The sequence below is a fragment of the Aphelocoma coerulescens genome, chromosome 6 (genome assembly GCF_041296385.1).
Source record: "Aphelocoma coerulescens isolate FSJ_1873_10779 chromosome 6, UR_Acoe_1.0, whole genome shotgun sequence".
NCBI lineage: Eukaryota > Metazoa > Chordata > Aves > Passeriformes > Corvidae > Aphelocoma > Aphelocoma coerulescens.
This window is the reverse complement of record NC_091020.1, coordinates 1,577,653-1,591,112: the sequence shown is the minus strand read 5'-3', so window position 1 is coordinate 1,591,112 and position 13,460 is coordinate 1,577,653. Positions and strand designations below refer to the sequence as shown.

The 13,460-nt window shown below is 43.8% G+C and overlaps 1 protein-coding gene across 1 annotated transcript in view; it reads right to left on the bottom strand.

The window, feature by feature from the left end:
- The window catches only part of PCDH15 (protocadherin related 15), a 314,817-nt gene that overhangs the window by 117,632 nt on the left and 183,725 nt on the right, over positions 1-13,460 (bottom strand). Inside the window, exons 16-17 of the mRNA XM_069018835.1 lie at positions 8,836-8,915; positions 3,379-3,472 (exon numbers count right to left, since the gene is read on the bottom strand). Of these exons, the coding sequence (XP_068874936.1) occupies positions 3,379-3,472; positions 8,836-8,915 (174 nt within the window). The remainder of the gene's footprint in view (positions 1-3,378; positions 3,473-8,835; positions 8,916-13,460) is intronic.

Genomic DNA, 13,460 nt, shown 5'->3' with positions numbered 1-13,460 from the left:
CAGTAAAGTCTTTTTCCTTTGAATGCCTTTCAAATTTAAAAAAACCCCAAGCAAATACAGCAAATAAAATCCAAAAGCTGACTTTTAGTAGGTTTGACTCTAATAGCTGGTTTCATGTTGGATGGAAAGGGATCAGGTTGGATGTGTTACCAGCTAAAATATGTAAATGGGATTTAAATGACATTGTACCTGCCTGGGGAATTAATTTGAGGATTTTAGGCAAACTGCAACAAGGCATCCGGTGACATCACTGGTCTTCTGTAGGCACTAATGGAATTGTTCACAAAAAGCAGAGCTGGATGACAAGCAGCAGGTGAATGAGCTTGGGGAGCAGTGGTTTTGTAATTGTAGAAATCTTTTTTTTTCTCCTAAAAAGACACTTGCTTCATGAGAAAAACTAGTTAAAAAGCAAAACTCCTCCATGAAATGGCACTGACTGCTTGGATCGAACAGCCGTGTCCTCAGAAGGGTTTGGCACGGTACCAGCCGGGAACTTTGAGCGAGTCCTGCCCCTCCTCCAGGAGGAGGGGCCTGTCAACCAGCAGGGAGAACATCCAGAAGAGCTGCAAATCAAGGGAATTGTGCAAAGACACAAGGAAGCCTTGCAAAGCAGTCACACCCACTGTTTCCTGGCACGGAAAAGGCCTGGAGATTTAGTGGCTTGGTTGAGCTGCCTTGTTTCATCAATTTGTTTGTAAAATGAAAGCGAAGGAGCTTATCCAGCCTTATTTGCAATCCTGGCAAGCCCAACTCTTAACCCTTTCCAGTGCTGGCACCAGAAGCTTTGGTCAACTGAGTTGCTGGACAATCTTAAAAAGAACGGTGCCCCACCACTGAGAGAAAATAGGAAGTGCAGAAAGCAGCTATGGGCAGGTAAGGGACAGTGACAAAAACCCCAAACCAGGCAGAAGGAACACGCTCAAGCTACAGAGTGTGCCCACGTTTCACCCTGAGAGCAATTCACACACACCTGCAGCTGCAAAATTCCAGGGAAAAAAATCTGGTATGGAATCATAAGAGTCACAGAATCAATGAGGTTGGAAAAGATCTCCAAGATTATCAAGCCCGAGCTGTGACTGATCCTCAGCCCAGAGCACTGAGTGCCACCTCCAGCCCTTCCTTGGACACCTCCAGGCATGGGCACTCCAAAGCTCCCTGGTCCCTGCCAGTGGGATTGAGGGAGGAAAGGAGATAATGAGATAGCAGGGGGTGGATTTCTTAAAGTGGATTTTGTTGTCGCACCAAGTAACAAGACCTTCAAGAGGGGTTCAACAGCCCAGTCCAGGGACAACTCTAAAGGAGCCCTCCATGGTTTATTTGGGGTGGATTTCCCGGAGCAGAGCTTCAAACACCATATCTCAGCTCACATACAACTATTTTCTGCTAAGCAGCATGCCATGATTAACAGGATTTCCTTTCAAAACCCCAACTATCACCTTTGGAATGTTGGAATTAATCTGCTGGCCCCTTAATCCCAGGGCAAAGCGAATGAATCTCCCTCTAGATGAAAGGAAGAGGAAGGAGCTTTTCAGTCCCCTTTTTTTTTTTACACCCCAGAGAGTATTTCAGGAGTATAACACAGCCTGAACCAACCTGCAAGTCTTTAATTTATATCTTCAGATTTCCCAGCTGGAAGTTTGAGATCAAAACCACTGAACTCGCAGCTTTGAAAGCAGTTTACAAGGTACAAACCCAGAAGTATTAAGATGAATTACCAAAACAACTGTAACCAGATTTTTCATGGAAAAGGTGTAGACTTATTTTAATTATAATAATTATAATGTTATAATTACTCCATGTTGCCATTAAGTCATACAAAGGCTGTAAACTTCCTCAGTATTTTGGGGTGTGGGGAGAAATTCTGAGTAAATCCTGAGCAGGAAGGCAAAGCTTGTAAGGTGAAGAAGCTAAAAAGAGCATGGGATAGAAAAAATAAACGAGGTTTTCTTCTACCACGATGAGCACAAGTCCAAATCCCAGAATTTGTATGATCACTCTGTAGCCACATGTCAGAGATGTCTCTGTTTCAATCTCAAAGCCTTCTAGAATAGCCCAGGTCATTACCTGGTTATTTATTAATTATTAGAGATATTTTCGATCTGCCCTTATATGCAAGGTCAGATGTGCAGAGATTTCTCCCCATCCCGTGCTATTATTCCACGGCAGAGCTGCTGCATTCCCGGGTACCTTGCACAGTCCAGCTGCAAACTTTCAGGAAAAATAATTCCATTGCCTCTGCTTGATCAAAACCCACATATCCTTAAATAGTCCACCATTTTATAATATGAAAATTGAAAAAAATAATCACCATTTTGTTATATTAAACACAAGTGTGAGGCAGCAGTTGGTGGGGTTGGTTGTGGGGTCACGGATCAGTGCAAACATGCAAGACTTGGAGATAGCTCCTGATAAAAAAATTGTTGTTTTTGAAAGAGAAGTGGCACTTTTCCAGATTTTTCTGGAGAGCTGGACAGTCTGTTGTGGAAAAGGGTTGGCTGAAGTGCAAATCACTACTACAGCTTCTACATCTGGGAGAAGGGAAGAAGAGGAGCAGGTATTTCATAGCACAGAGAAGAAACAGAAGATGAAGATCTGTTTTCTTAGGTTACAGTTTAAGATGCAACCAAAGGTATGTATTCCATCACCATCTTCATAAGCTGTTAAAGCAGGTGGGGCTGGGTTCTTTATCTCTTCCATGACTCATCCCTGGTAACTCCCTCTGGGGGATATCTTCTGCTGATGGGCCAGCAAGTCTCACTGCCTGACTCATAAAACTACATCATCCCTCTGTGAGATGCTCCGCCCAGGGGGAGGGACCAAGCATTCCCACCTGGATATAACCTGAGGTCTGGAACAGCACAGGGGTGCTGCCCACTGGGTTCCCAGAGGACAAGAGCTCCATAATCACCACTGGACCTCCAGAGAAGGACCAGACTTCACTATAGGATCACCACTTCAACAGGACCACATCCCTCACTCCAACAGGACTGCAGCCACCATTTAATCAGACTGCTGCCACCACCCTACCCACAGGGTGTCAGGGCGTATCCTGACTCTGTCAGGTTAAGCCAGTGTTTGTCTACTATTGCCTTTATCTCAATTTTCCTGTTAAATTGTAATTCTGACTTTGGATCTCCTGCTGGTTTGCTTTCAAACTAGTACATCTGTGAATACACAAAATGTGGGCTGTTAAAGAACAACACAAAGCAGCAAAATCCCTTTGTCCGTGATCAAAGGCAGTGACATGCAGGCTTCACCCACACCAACCAAAGGAAAACTCCCAAATTTCAGATATTTTTGGTCAAGATCCGTGAAAAACACACAACAATTGGACCACGTGGAGGTGGCCTGTGCTGTCCAGACCTCCAGGACACTCACCCCGTCGGGTCTGCCGTCCGAGGCTGTGACGATGAGGATGTAGCGGTCAGTGCTCTCTCTGTCCAGGGGCTTTCCCAAGGCCAGCAGGCCAGAGCTGGGAACGAAACAAAAGCAGGACACGTTACCAGGGCAGCTGGGAGAGGTCTACAAGCACCTGAGCTCCACCACCTCGCTCACACCACGGCTCCCCTTTGTAGGAGCTTTTAGGCTTTCTGTGGGTGAAGGCCAAGAAAAAGCATGAGCCGATTCCTAATGCTCTCCACTTGGATACAGGGATAATCCTGGATCAAAATATCAGCCTAGCGAGACTACAAAAGCTACAGCTGCACTGAACACAGCACCCCGATTTGTTCCTGCTGCACTTTAGTTATTTATTTAATTATCAAAGCCTATTTATGTAGTATTTTTACTATTAGTGCTGCAATAAATGAGAAGAAAGAATGACAATCACTGAGGAGTCCTGATATCCAGCAGGACTGAGCAGGAAACTCCGGGAATACAACACACAGAGACTTCAGGGTGAGTCTCCTCAGGGAGAGGCTACAGGGGAAAGTTACACATTGTGTAACTTCAGAGTAAGTGCTGCAAGTATCCCCTAATAATTAAATATTGCTGTAGGCACAAGGGTGGTGGAAAACAAATCCCAGAGTGGTTTGGGTTGGGAGGAACGTTAAATCCCATCCAGTGCCACCCCTGCCAGGGGCAGGGACACCTTCCACTGTCCCAGGCTGCTCCAAGCCCCAATGTCCAACCTGGCCTTGGACACTGCCAGGGAGTTGGGATCTTGTGATTATTGAAGCCCATTTTAAAAGGACAACAAAAGAACGGTTAATTGGAAGCCACATAAAACAAGGTTTGAAAACATTGCAAATTCCTGTAACTGCTGACAAATAAAATATTTGGATTTCTTCCTCCAATTTAATTCCCTCCTGCAGATGTCTGAAAGCCACCCAGAGGGACAAGACCCCACTGCAGAGTCATTACTTTTGTGCTAGGAAGGATAAGGAAGGCACAGTGTGGACAATCTTCACTGACAAAGAAGCTCAACTCTGCTTAACTGAGCTGGCACCAGAGCCCTGAGCTGTCCCAAAGCTCCACATTTCATTCCCAGGATTTTGCCTGCTGGAACTTGAGCAAGGCTGTGACAAAATGACATCTCTCCTAAATCCGCAGGGTATTTAAGAACTTTGGATCCAGGATTACAGTGATCCTGGGCAGCTTCTCCCATGGAATTCCACCAAATATCTTAAGAAAAGTGGAACACCACAAGATTTTGCAGCCCCAAATCCACACCAGCTGGGATCTGGAGATCCTGTGACTTCCCATGTGCTATTCCATTGCCAGCGGATGGGTCAGACACAAACAGGGATCAGGCAAAGCTCTAAATTTTATTTGCTGTACCCACATTTGATGTTCAGGACCCAGAGCATGAACAGGGACTTGTGCAGAGGTTTTATTAAAACAGAAAATCCAAACCAAAGCATAAATTCTCACCAAACCAGGAGGTCTCCCTGGCTGGACTTCTCCAGAACACTTGGATGTGTTACACCAGGACCTAATAATGGGTTTTCCCCCTAAATTTCAAATTTCTGCAGGGTTCCTGCTCTAATTTCCTAGTCTCAGAGAAGATCTCAGCAAACTGGTTCCAGGCCAAGACTTTTTCCAACAGAAACAAATCCCAACACCTCCTGGGAAGCTGTTCCGTCCAATAAATACCACAGAAATTGGTGGAAACTGGGAGTGGGAGCACAATTCTGCCCTAGGATTGAAAGGTTGCTGGGAAAAATAGTATTTCAAGAATATTTCAGGAGGTGCTCCATTCAATCTGCCTTGTGGTTATCCAAGGAAAACTTGGGCTCATGGTCCTGGTTGAGCTTCCTCCAAAAAGGAAAATTTTCATTGGATCTAAAATACTTCCCTGGAAGTTGGTAAAAACCAGTGGTAAATGAATTTTGTGTATGGTTTTTAACCCAGTGAATATGGAGCTGACATGCCTTGGATCCTGGAGAGAGGAGAATGGAACCTCCAGCACCCTCCTCCTCCTCCTCCCAGAGCAGGATTCCAGATGCTGAGGATTCCTGTTCCAGGGGAAATGATGCTCCAAAGGGAAAGGGCAAAGTGCAACACCATAAAAAGGGACAGACCTGAGAGAGTTTCTACATATATTTATATATTTTTTTATATAGATAACCACATTTTATTAAAAATATGTCTATTTATATACATTCTCTATATAACCACATATTATAATAATGTAATATTCATATACATCTCATATAATAATAACAACTATATAATAATATATACTGTATAAATAATATAAATATATAACAAATAATATAGAAATATATAATATAAATAATATAAAATAATAATATAAATATAGATATAAAATATATATAAACAATCTAAATATATAAAATAATATTAAATAAATAATATATAATAAATATATACACTTAAAAATATAGCTACATATTATTATTTAAAATATATAGCTATAATTGTTATATATTATATTATGATATCTATAGCTATAGTTATTATAAATATAATAGTTATGTATCATTAATCCGTACACATGTACGGATATTTATATTATTATCCAGAGACAAATGGACAAATGGATTATCCAAAGACAAATTCCATATATAGATCAAATAAAGAACATGATCCATATTTTGTATCTGCCAATTTACAGTTATTGAAATATATTATAGTTGCTTAGTGTCATAATTGGGTTACTAATCATAATTTGATTATTAAGACTTTAATTAGATTAAGAAAAATTCTTAGTTTGGCAGACAGACACAGCTCTCAAGAAGGCAAATCAATCAGCCATCATAATATATAAAGATTTGACTATAAATCAATATATTTAATAAATGAAATTTATTTAATAATTTAATTCTATTTAGTAAATTAAATTAAACCTATTTGATATATTACTTTTATATAGAAACATCTATTTTTCAGCATTTGTTCAAGACACTGCAATAAAATATGAACAAAAAAATTTTAGGGGAGGGAAGGAAGAGTAAATAAAACATAAGAGACTTAAGTGGCAAATTATTAATTAAAAAAATATATCAAAGTGGATCTGAGAATAAAACATTGACATCAAACACTGACCTGCATCAATCCATGTGCACTTCTCCAATATTTTCTACCATATCCCCTTTTTTATCTCCTTCTTACCCCTGGAAAAATTGCACTTGACTGTCTGTTTCAATAGACAAACATCGTTCAAAAGACGGGCTAAATGATAAATATCCTGAATTATAAATACCCTAAATTATATATCCTAAATGATCAATACCCTGTGTTTTCCTCCAGGATTCCGATTCCTTTAACACCCCAGCTTTCCAGGGAACGTAAGGAGGTAAGGAATTACCAGAGGTGGTGCTCAGGTTCCAGAGCCAGAGAAAGGAGAACAAAACCCTGCTCCAGTCCTCAGACTGAGGAGGAAAAAGATGGAGTAGGGAGATGTAAAAGTGGGATTATCCAGTCCTTGTGCTGCCAGGCAGGAATTACGCAGGGATTTACTGGATGCCCCAGGAAGGCAAACGAAAATCCAGAAAGAGGGAGAGAGAATCCTGGTCATGGGTTCTGCCTTGGCCTCCAAGCATCCAAAATTGAGAGAAATTCCTGTAGCATTACACCCCTCACATTAAAGATGTTCATTTAATATTAATCCTTCTTTAATTATCAACATATTTCAGTATCCAGGGAAAAAAAAGGCAAAAGGCTGAAGGAAACTTGGCACAGAGCCTTTTCCAAAGGAACAGGAAGGGGAAAACACTTCAAGGAACTCTTTCTTTTTAGCACGAGGTGCCAGAGCAGAGCACTGAACCCCAAATGAGCTCAGGCTTGTCAGGGCTGCAAGGCTCGGGGGGGGGGGGTCAGGTGCCCCAAGGGTCCCAGAGGATGGGGATGGAGGGCTGGAGCAGGAATTCCAGCTGGGAATTCATTAACACACCACCTTTAACTGCTTGGCTTCTGGTTATGGCCACCCTGCTTGCATCCCAAACTGGACAATACATGGACCCAGATTCCAGAGGATCTCCATGACAGGGCCTGGCCTGGATTTCCACAGGTATTTTTAAGCCTCTCTGGTGTGGAGAACTGCCAGGAATTTTATGGTGTGGTAGGAAGGGTGCCGTGCTAAGTAGGGACTATTGAAACAGCAACTCACTGAGTGACCCCTTTGGAACATCTCTCATGGAGCCAGGTGGGATTATTCAGGTTAAAATCAAAAAATGGTGCTTTACTACCACTGTAACTCCCCTTTGGAGCATCTCTCACAGAGCCAGGTGGGATTATTCATGTTTGAAGTACTAAAATGGTGCTTTACCACCATTGTGACCCCTCTTTGGAGCATGTCTCACGTAGCTCTTGTAGATTATCCAAGTTCTAAAGGTGCCAGATGAGGTCAGGCTGAGTTTCTCCGTGTTAAGGAGAGGGTTGCTTGCATCACTTGGGTGGGAATCCGTACAAAAGTCCAGTCCCAAGGCATGGATAGCACCAGCAGCCCAACATCAATCTGTGTTCCACCAATCCCAGGCCACCCCCGTGAAGGAAAGTGTCCCCTCTCCAAGCTGTCCCTTCCCTCACCTGCCAAGTTTTTATCAATCCTAGTGAATGAGAGCACCAGCACCTGCTGGGATTGTCAAAGCTTTATTCCCATTGTTTCCTGAAGGATTTGATTCCCCATGAATGGCAGATTTATCACCCAGAGCTCACTCAGAACATACAAACCTGTCTCAGGAAGTTTGGTTGTTTAGGTTCCCAACCTCTTCCTCACACCAAATTAGACTTATTTTGCACCAGGAATTAATAAGCCCCAGGTTACTTTTGTCCCATCATTTACTGTGGGAAGTCAGCTCACCACCCTCCCTTACTTTGGCAAGGAAAAGGATACTTGGGATTGCAAATAATAATTAATAACAGGTAAATTACACCTAATAATGGATAAAATAAAGAAAAGGGTGCTGGGCCAGACACAGACCAATCTGGTGTTCATAATTTCATAACAAACCCTCGCTTTCTCGCTCTATTTATGTTGGAATTCAATTTAAGGAAAAGACAGTTTTCAAACGATGCTCAAAAGGCTTTTCACTACAGGCTAAAGTGTAACAAGTCAAGAAATTAAAGTGAAAACTGTCCCTGTCTTAGCCAGGAGCTGACAGGTAAAAGGGTTTTAATTAATCCCTGACCGCTCTTTTAAATAGGATCTTTCCACCTCAGTGAGTTTCCCCTACCTGAAGTGTTTAAAATAAACAAACAGTGGCCAGTGACAAACCCCAGAGTGGAAGTTGGCTCCCAGAGCTCTCATCAATGGCTGAGAGCCCCTTGCAGGAGGAGCTGAAGGTGTCTGAGCACAACCCTTTTCCCTCAGCTCCCACATTCCCTGGACTGACAAGTTCCAAGTCTGTTTTCCAAGGGTTTCCCGCTTACCTTTGAGAGAGATTAAAAACTTGCTGAGGATCTCCATTCTGAATGAGGTATTTGATGGGGTCGCCCTCTCTATCGAAAGCCTTTAGGGAAGGAAAAAAGAGGATAAAATTCAGTCAGTGGCACAGGCTTCTTCTCTTCCCTTCCACGTAGAAACTGGGGAATTAAGTTTTAGGAAAGTTTCCCACAGGGATGACACCAATCCCTGTTTCTAAGGCAACTCTGATTATTGACGGGCTACTCAAGATAAAGCTGGAGCATACCAGAACTCTTACGCTGCACAGAAATGACACTATCCTGAATAGAGGATAATAATTACTATTAATTATTAGTAATTATCTAATGATCAAATTACAGCTACATCCAGCAGCATGAGTATGAAATTCAGGCTTTAATAATTTCTATTGTTCTGCAGCTCCACACTGATTAGACTGAACTTTTGGTTTCCTTTCTTGCCATTCTTCATTTCCACTTCTTATCCAGGTCCCTCTCTGTGTTTACCAGAATCCCAATCTTTGCCTGATGCTCCACTGAGCTCCAACTGCAGCACTCACCCTCCACAATAATTTGCTTTTTGGGGGGTGAAGATCAGGGTAAGACCTTTAAGAACAGACATTAACAGCATCAAAATGAGGATATTTCACCCATCAGGTGGCAAAAAAAACCTTTCAAAAGTTGAATTAACTACTTTTGATGTCTCTCCTGGGGCCACTTGAGGCTGGAAGAGCTCGACCCTGCTACTGTCAGGTTGTTGCTGTAGACAGCAATCGAGGGCTGCATAGCTTTGAGCTGGATATCTACAAAGCAGTTTTCGAGGTAAAAACCCAAGAAAAAGAACAAAAAACCCAACTCAAACACCCCCCCAAAATTCAGAGCAGAAGCACAAACCATTTAAATGTGCAGACAGAGCAGGGAATGCAGCAAGAAAACAACTTGGCTTAGCCAAATATAAAATAGGGGCTAAGTCAGATGGAAGGGATCAGAACAAAGAAAAAGCAAGAAAAACTCGATGGGGACAAAGTCAGGAAAAGGCAAGGCAAAACTGGAATAGAAAGAGGAGAGAACATAAAGGATAACAAAGAAATGTTTAAGCTACAGAAGGAACCTGAGGAGTGGTTCGAAAAGCAGAAGGGACGACATTGAGAAGGTCAAAGAGGTAAAACTGCCCCTGTCCCAGCTCCAGACTAAATTAACCAGGAAGAAACTCCAGCTGAAAACTGGGCAAGAGTCAGGCAGAGAAGATGTTCATAAACAGAGCATCTTTACATCAGCTGCTGAAATTCAAGCCTGGCAAAGTCCATCCTGGTGTATAAAAGGGCTGGAGCCATCTCAAAGCCATCAGAGGGTTTTTTTGAGAGGGCAAAAATGCTGGAGGGCAAGCACAAGGTGCATCCTTCATGGAGGAACGAGCTGGGAAATCACGGACCAGGCAGGTGGAGCACAATTCCCAGAAACCCCCAAATATCCAAATTATTTGTAATTTCCCTGCGATGCCAACGTGCAGATGGATCACACCGAGCTAAATTTCTCTAGAACAAAAGGATGCTGAAGCAATTTCATCTGATTTTCCAACAGGACAACAGCTCTCCTGAGCAGGACAGAAGCTGTGGATCAATAAAGCAGCTGAGCCACAGTGAAGGCTTTTCCCACTGCTTGATGGGACATTTTCCCAAAGGAGTCCCGACAACACGGTCTCCAAATGGAAGCAAGAATTAAACCCATCATCAAAATGAAGGCCAGGCAGCAGTGGGCAGTGTTAGTACTGACTCAGCTCTGCACGGGTGTGTGCAGCTCTTCCAGCACTGATCAATATTCCCATCCACAACATCAATGCCAGACTGGGAAAACTGGAAAAACTGTTTCTAAATTCCATGGGTGGTACTGAGTGACGGGAGGTGTGGGTGGAATTTGGATCTCCTTGGTCTGAAGCTATGAACAGTCTGGGTCTGAGCCAAGAACACAAAATGCTACAAACGCTGGAGGCAGCAAATATGAGGAGCTGGCACCTCTGAGGACTGGCCTTGATCCTAAATCACCAGAATCCCATTGTTGCTCCTGTCTTTAGCCCTTTGTCCTCCTTTTCCCTTCCCTGCAGGGCATCCTGCCCTCCCTTCACATTAAGTCATCTCAGGGGTATCATTATGGTCATAATGGTCATTATGAGCACTCGCTCATAACAAGCCGGGGGCTCTCAGAAAGCCAGAAAATCAAAGGCTGGCTGTAGTTGATTTCATTTTCCCCTTATCCCCACAGAAAACCCACCTTCAATCAAGATGCTTAAAAAAAAAAAACAAACCAAAGGGGGAAAAGCGAATCATCGTTTTTAAAAACTCCTGCTTTCTTTAAAAGCAAAGGACAGGAAGTTCTTACATGCAGAAGAAAACCACTGAAGGCAAGGGAGAAGGGTAACCCATTCCTGATTTTTTCCAGATCAATGGCATGGAGTGACTCCATAAATTGCACACAACAATTCCATGTTAGCTCCTTGTTCAGCACATAACTGGACCCTGCTAACGGCCCTATTTGTTCTGCAGGCTCCCAGAAAAAACAACAGCATTTGCATATTTTAATTAATAATGGCTGGCAGAACATGAAGCCGTAAACGCCTCCCAGGCATGCAATAAACTCTGAGGTTTATTTACAAATTAATGCAGTGGAGATCATTTAATATTACATTAATCTCAAATGTTGTTAATTAAAACACCAGTCAAGACCAAGCAGGTGCGTTAGAAAATAAATAAGTGGATAAGAAAGCAATAAAAACCTCCATCATCAGCATAAGAAATTTTAATGGACAAGAAGAAAGTGAATTTTATTTTTCCAAAGACTAAAGGGCAAATTTAAAGCAGATGCATTTGCATTGTTACTGGCCCTAATGTTTTGCAGATCTTTGGACTTAATAATTTGGGAATACCTGAAAAATTCTGCCAGTTCTCTCCGGGATTTTGTAACCCTCCTGCAGTGTGCAGAACTACCAAATTATTGCTAAGAGAGAACCATAAAAGCATAATTTCTTAATCTGCACCAGCCCAAACACTAATTGGATTGATAAGACTTACGAAAAGAAACATCAGGGAGAAAATTTCCACATGAAAACACTTTCAATATTTGAGGCCTGGTAATATCCCATATTATCAATGGAACACAGCCAATACCTTAAGACACTGCTAGAATTCCACAAGAACCAAAGAAAGATGGCTCATTGGGAACTTTCTGTTGCCTGGGAAAAGCAGCACAGGATTTCAGAAGCTTACATGCTCAATTTATGAATGTTTAAAATGTCCTGGTGGATTTTATACAGCAGGGAATAAAGGAAGATGAAAACATAAATATGCTGCACACAGAAAAAGTCCTTTAATACAGATGGGGGTTTAATGCAGGATGAGGGAGCTGGACTTGGAATTGGGTTGGGAGAGATCCTCAAAGCCCATCCAGTTGGGCAGGGACACCTTCCACTGTCCCAGGCTGCTCCAAGCCCCAATGTCCAACCTGGCCTTGGGCACTGCCAGGGATCCAGGGGCAGCCCCAGATGCTCTGGGCACCCCATGCCAGGGCCTGCCCACCCTGCCAGGGAACAATTCCTTCCCAATATCCCATCCAGCCCTGCCCTCTGGCACTGGGAAGCCATTCCCTGTGTCCTGGCCCTCCAGGCCTTGTAAAGAGTCTCTCTACATCTTCCCCATTTCAGGTTCAGGACTACCAGACCTACAAGAGATACAGTCCTGGACTAACCACCAAAGCTAAAGCCAAGCATATTTGGGATTTAACAATCAAGTATTTTTCATGAAAGCCAGGATCCCTGAGGCTGGAAAAGCCCTCCCAGCCCATGGAGTCCAAGCTGTGCCCGATGCCCACCTTGTCCCCAGCCCAGAGCACTGAGTGCCACCTCCAGCCCTTCCTTGGACACCTCCAGGCATGGGCACTCCAAAGCTCCCTGGGCAGCCCCTGCCAAGGCCTGAGCACCCTTTCCATGCAGAAATTCCTGCTGCTGTCCAAGCTGAGCCTCCCCTGGCCCAGCCTGAGGCCGTTTCCCCTTGTCCTGTCCCTGTTCCCTGGGAGCAGAGCCCGACCCCCCCGGCTGCCCCCTCCTGTCAGGGACTTGTGCAGAGCCACAAGGTCCCCCCTGAGCCTCCTTTGCTCCAGGCTCAGCCCCTTTCCCAGCTCCCTCAGCCACTCCTGGGGCTCCAGCCCCTTCCCAGCTCCGTTCCCTGCCCTGGACACGCTCCAGCCCCTCCAGGGCTCTCTGGCCAGGAGGGCCCAGAACTGGACACAGCCCTGAGGTCCCTCAGCAGGGCCAGCACAGAATGGGCTGTTTGGGGTTTAGTGAAACATTAAAGCAGATTATTCCATTGGAGTTTCACTTTCCAACCACATTTAAATCCTGTCAAATCCTTCAATACTAAAACCTGCCAAGAGCTTTTCTGCCTCCAAAGATCCCTCAGGCCCTCAGCGACAGATTCCAGCACCTGTCAAGGAAACACAAATTTTCCTGTTTCTCAGCATGTTCCTGACTCCTGTCCTCTTTGGGGCTTCCAACCCCAAGTGTCTCCCACTGGGGAGGAGAAGGCTCCTGAACAGCCTGGCCCTTCCACTCCTCCCTCCCTGCAGGCCCCACAGCCCTGCCAGGA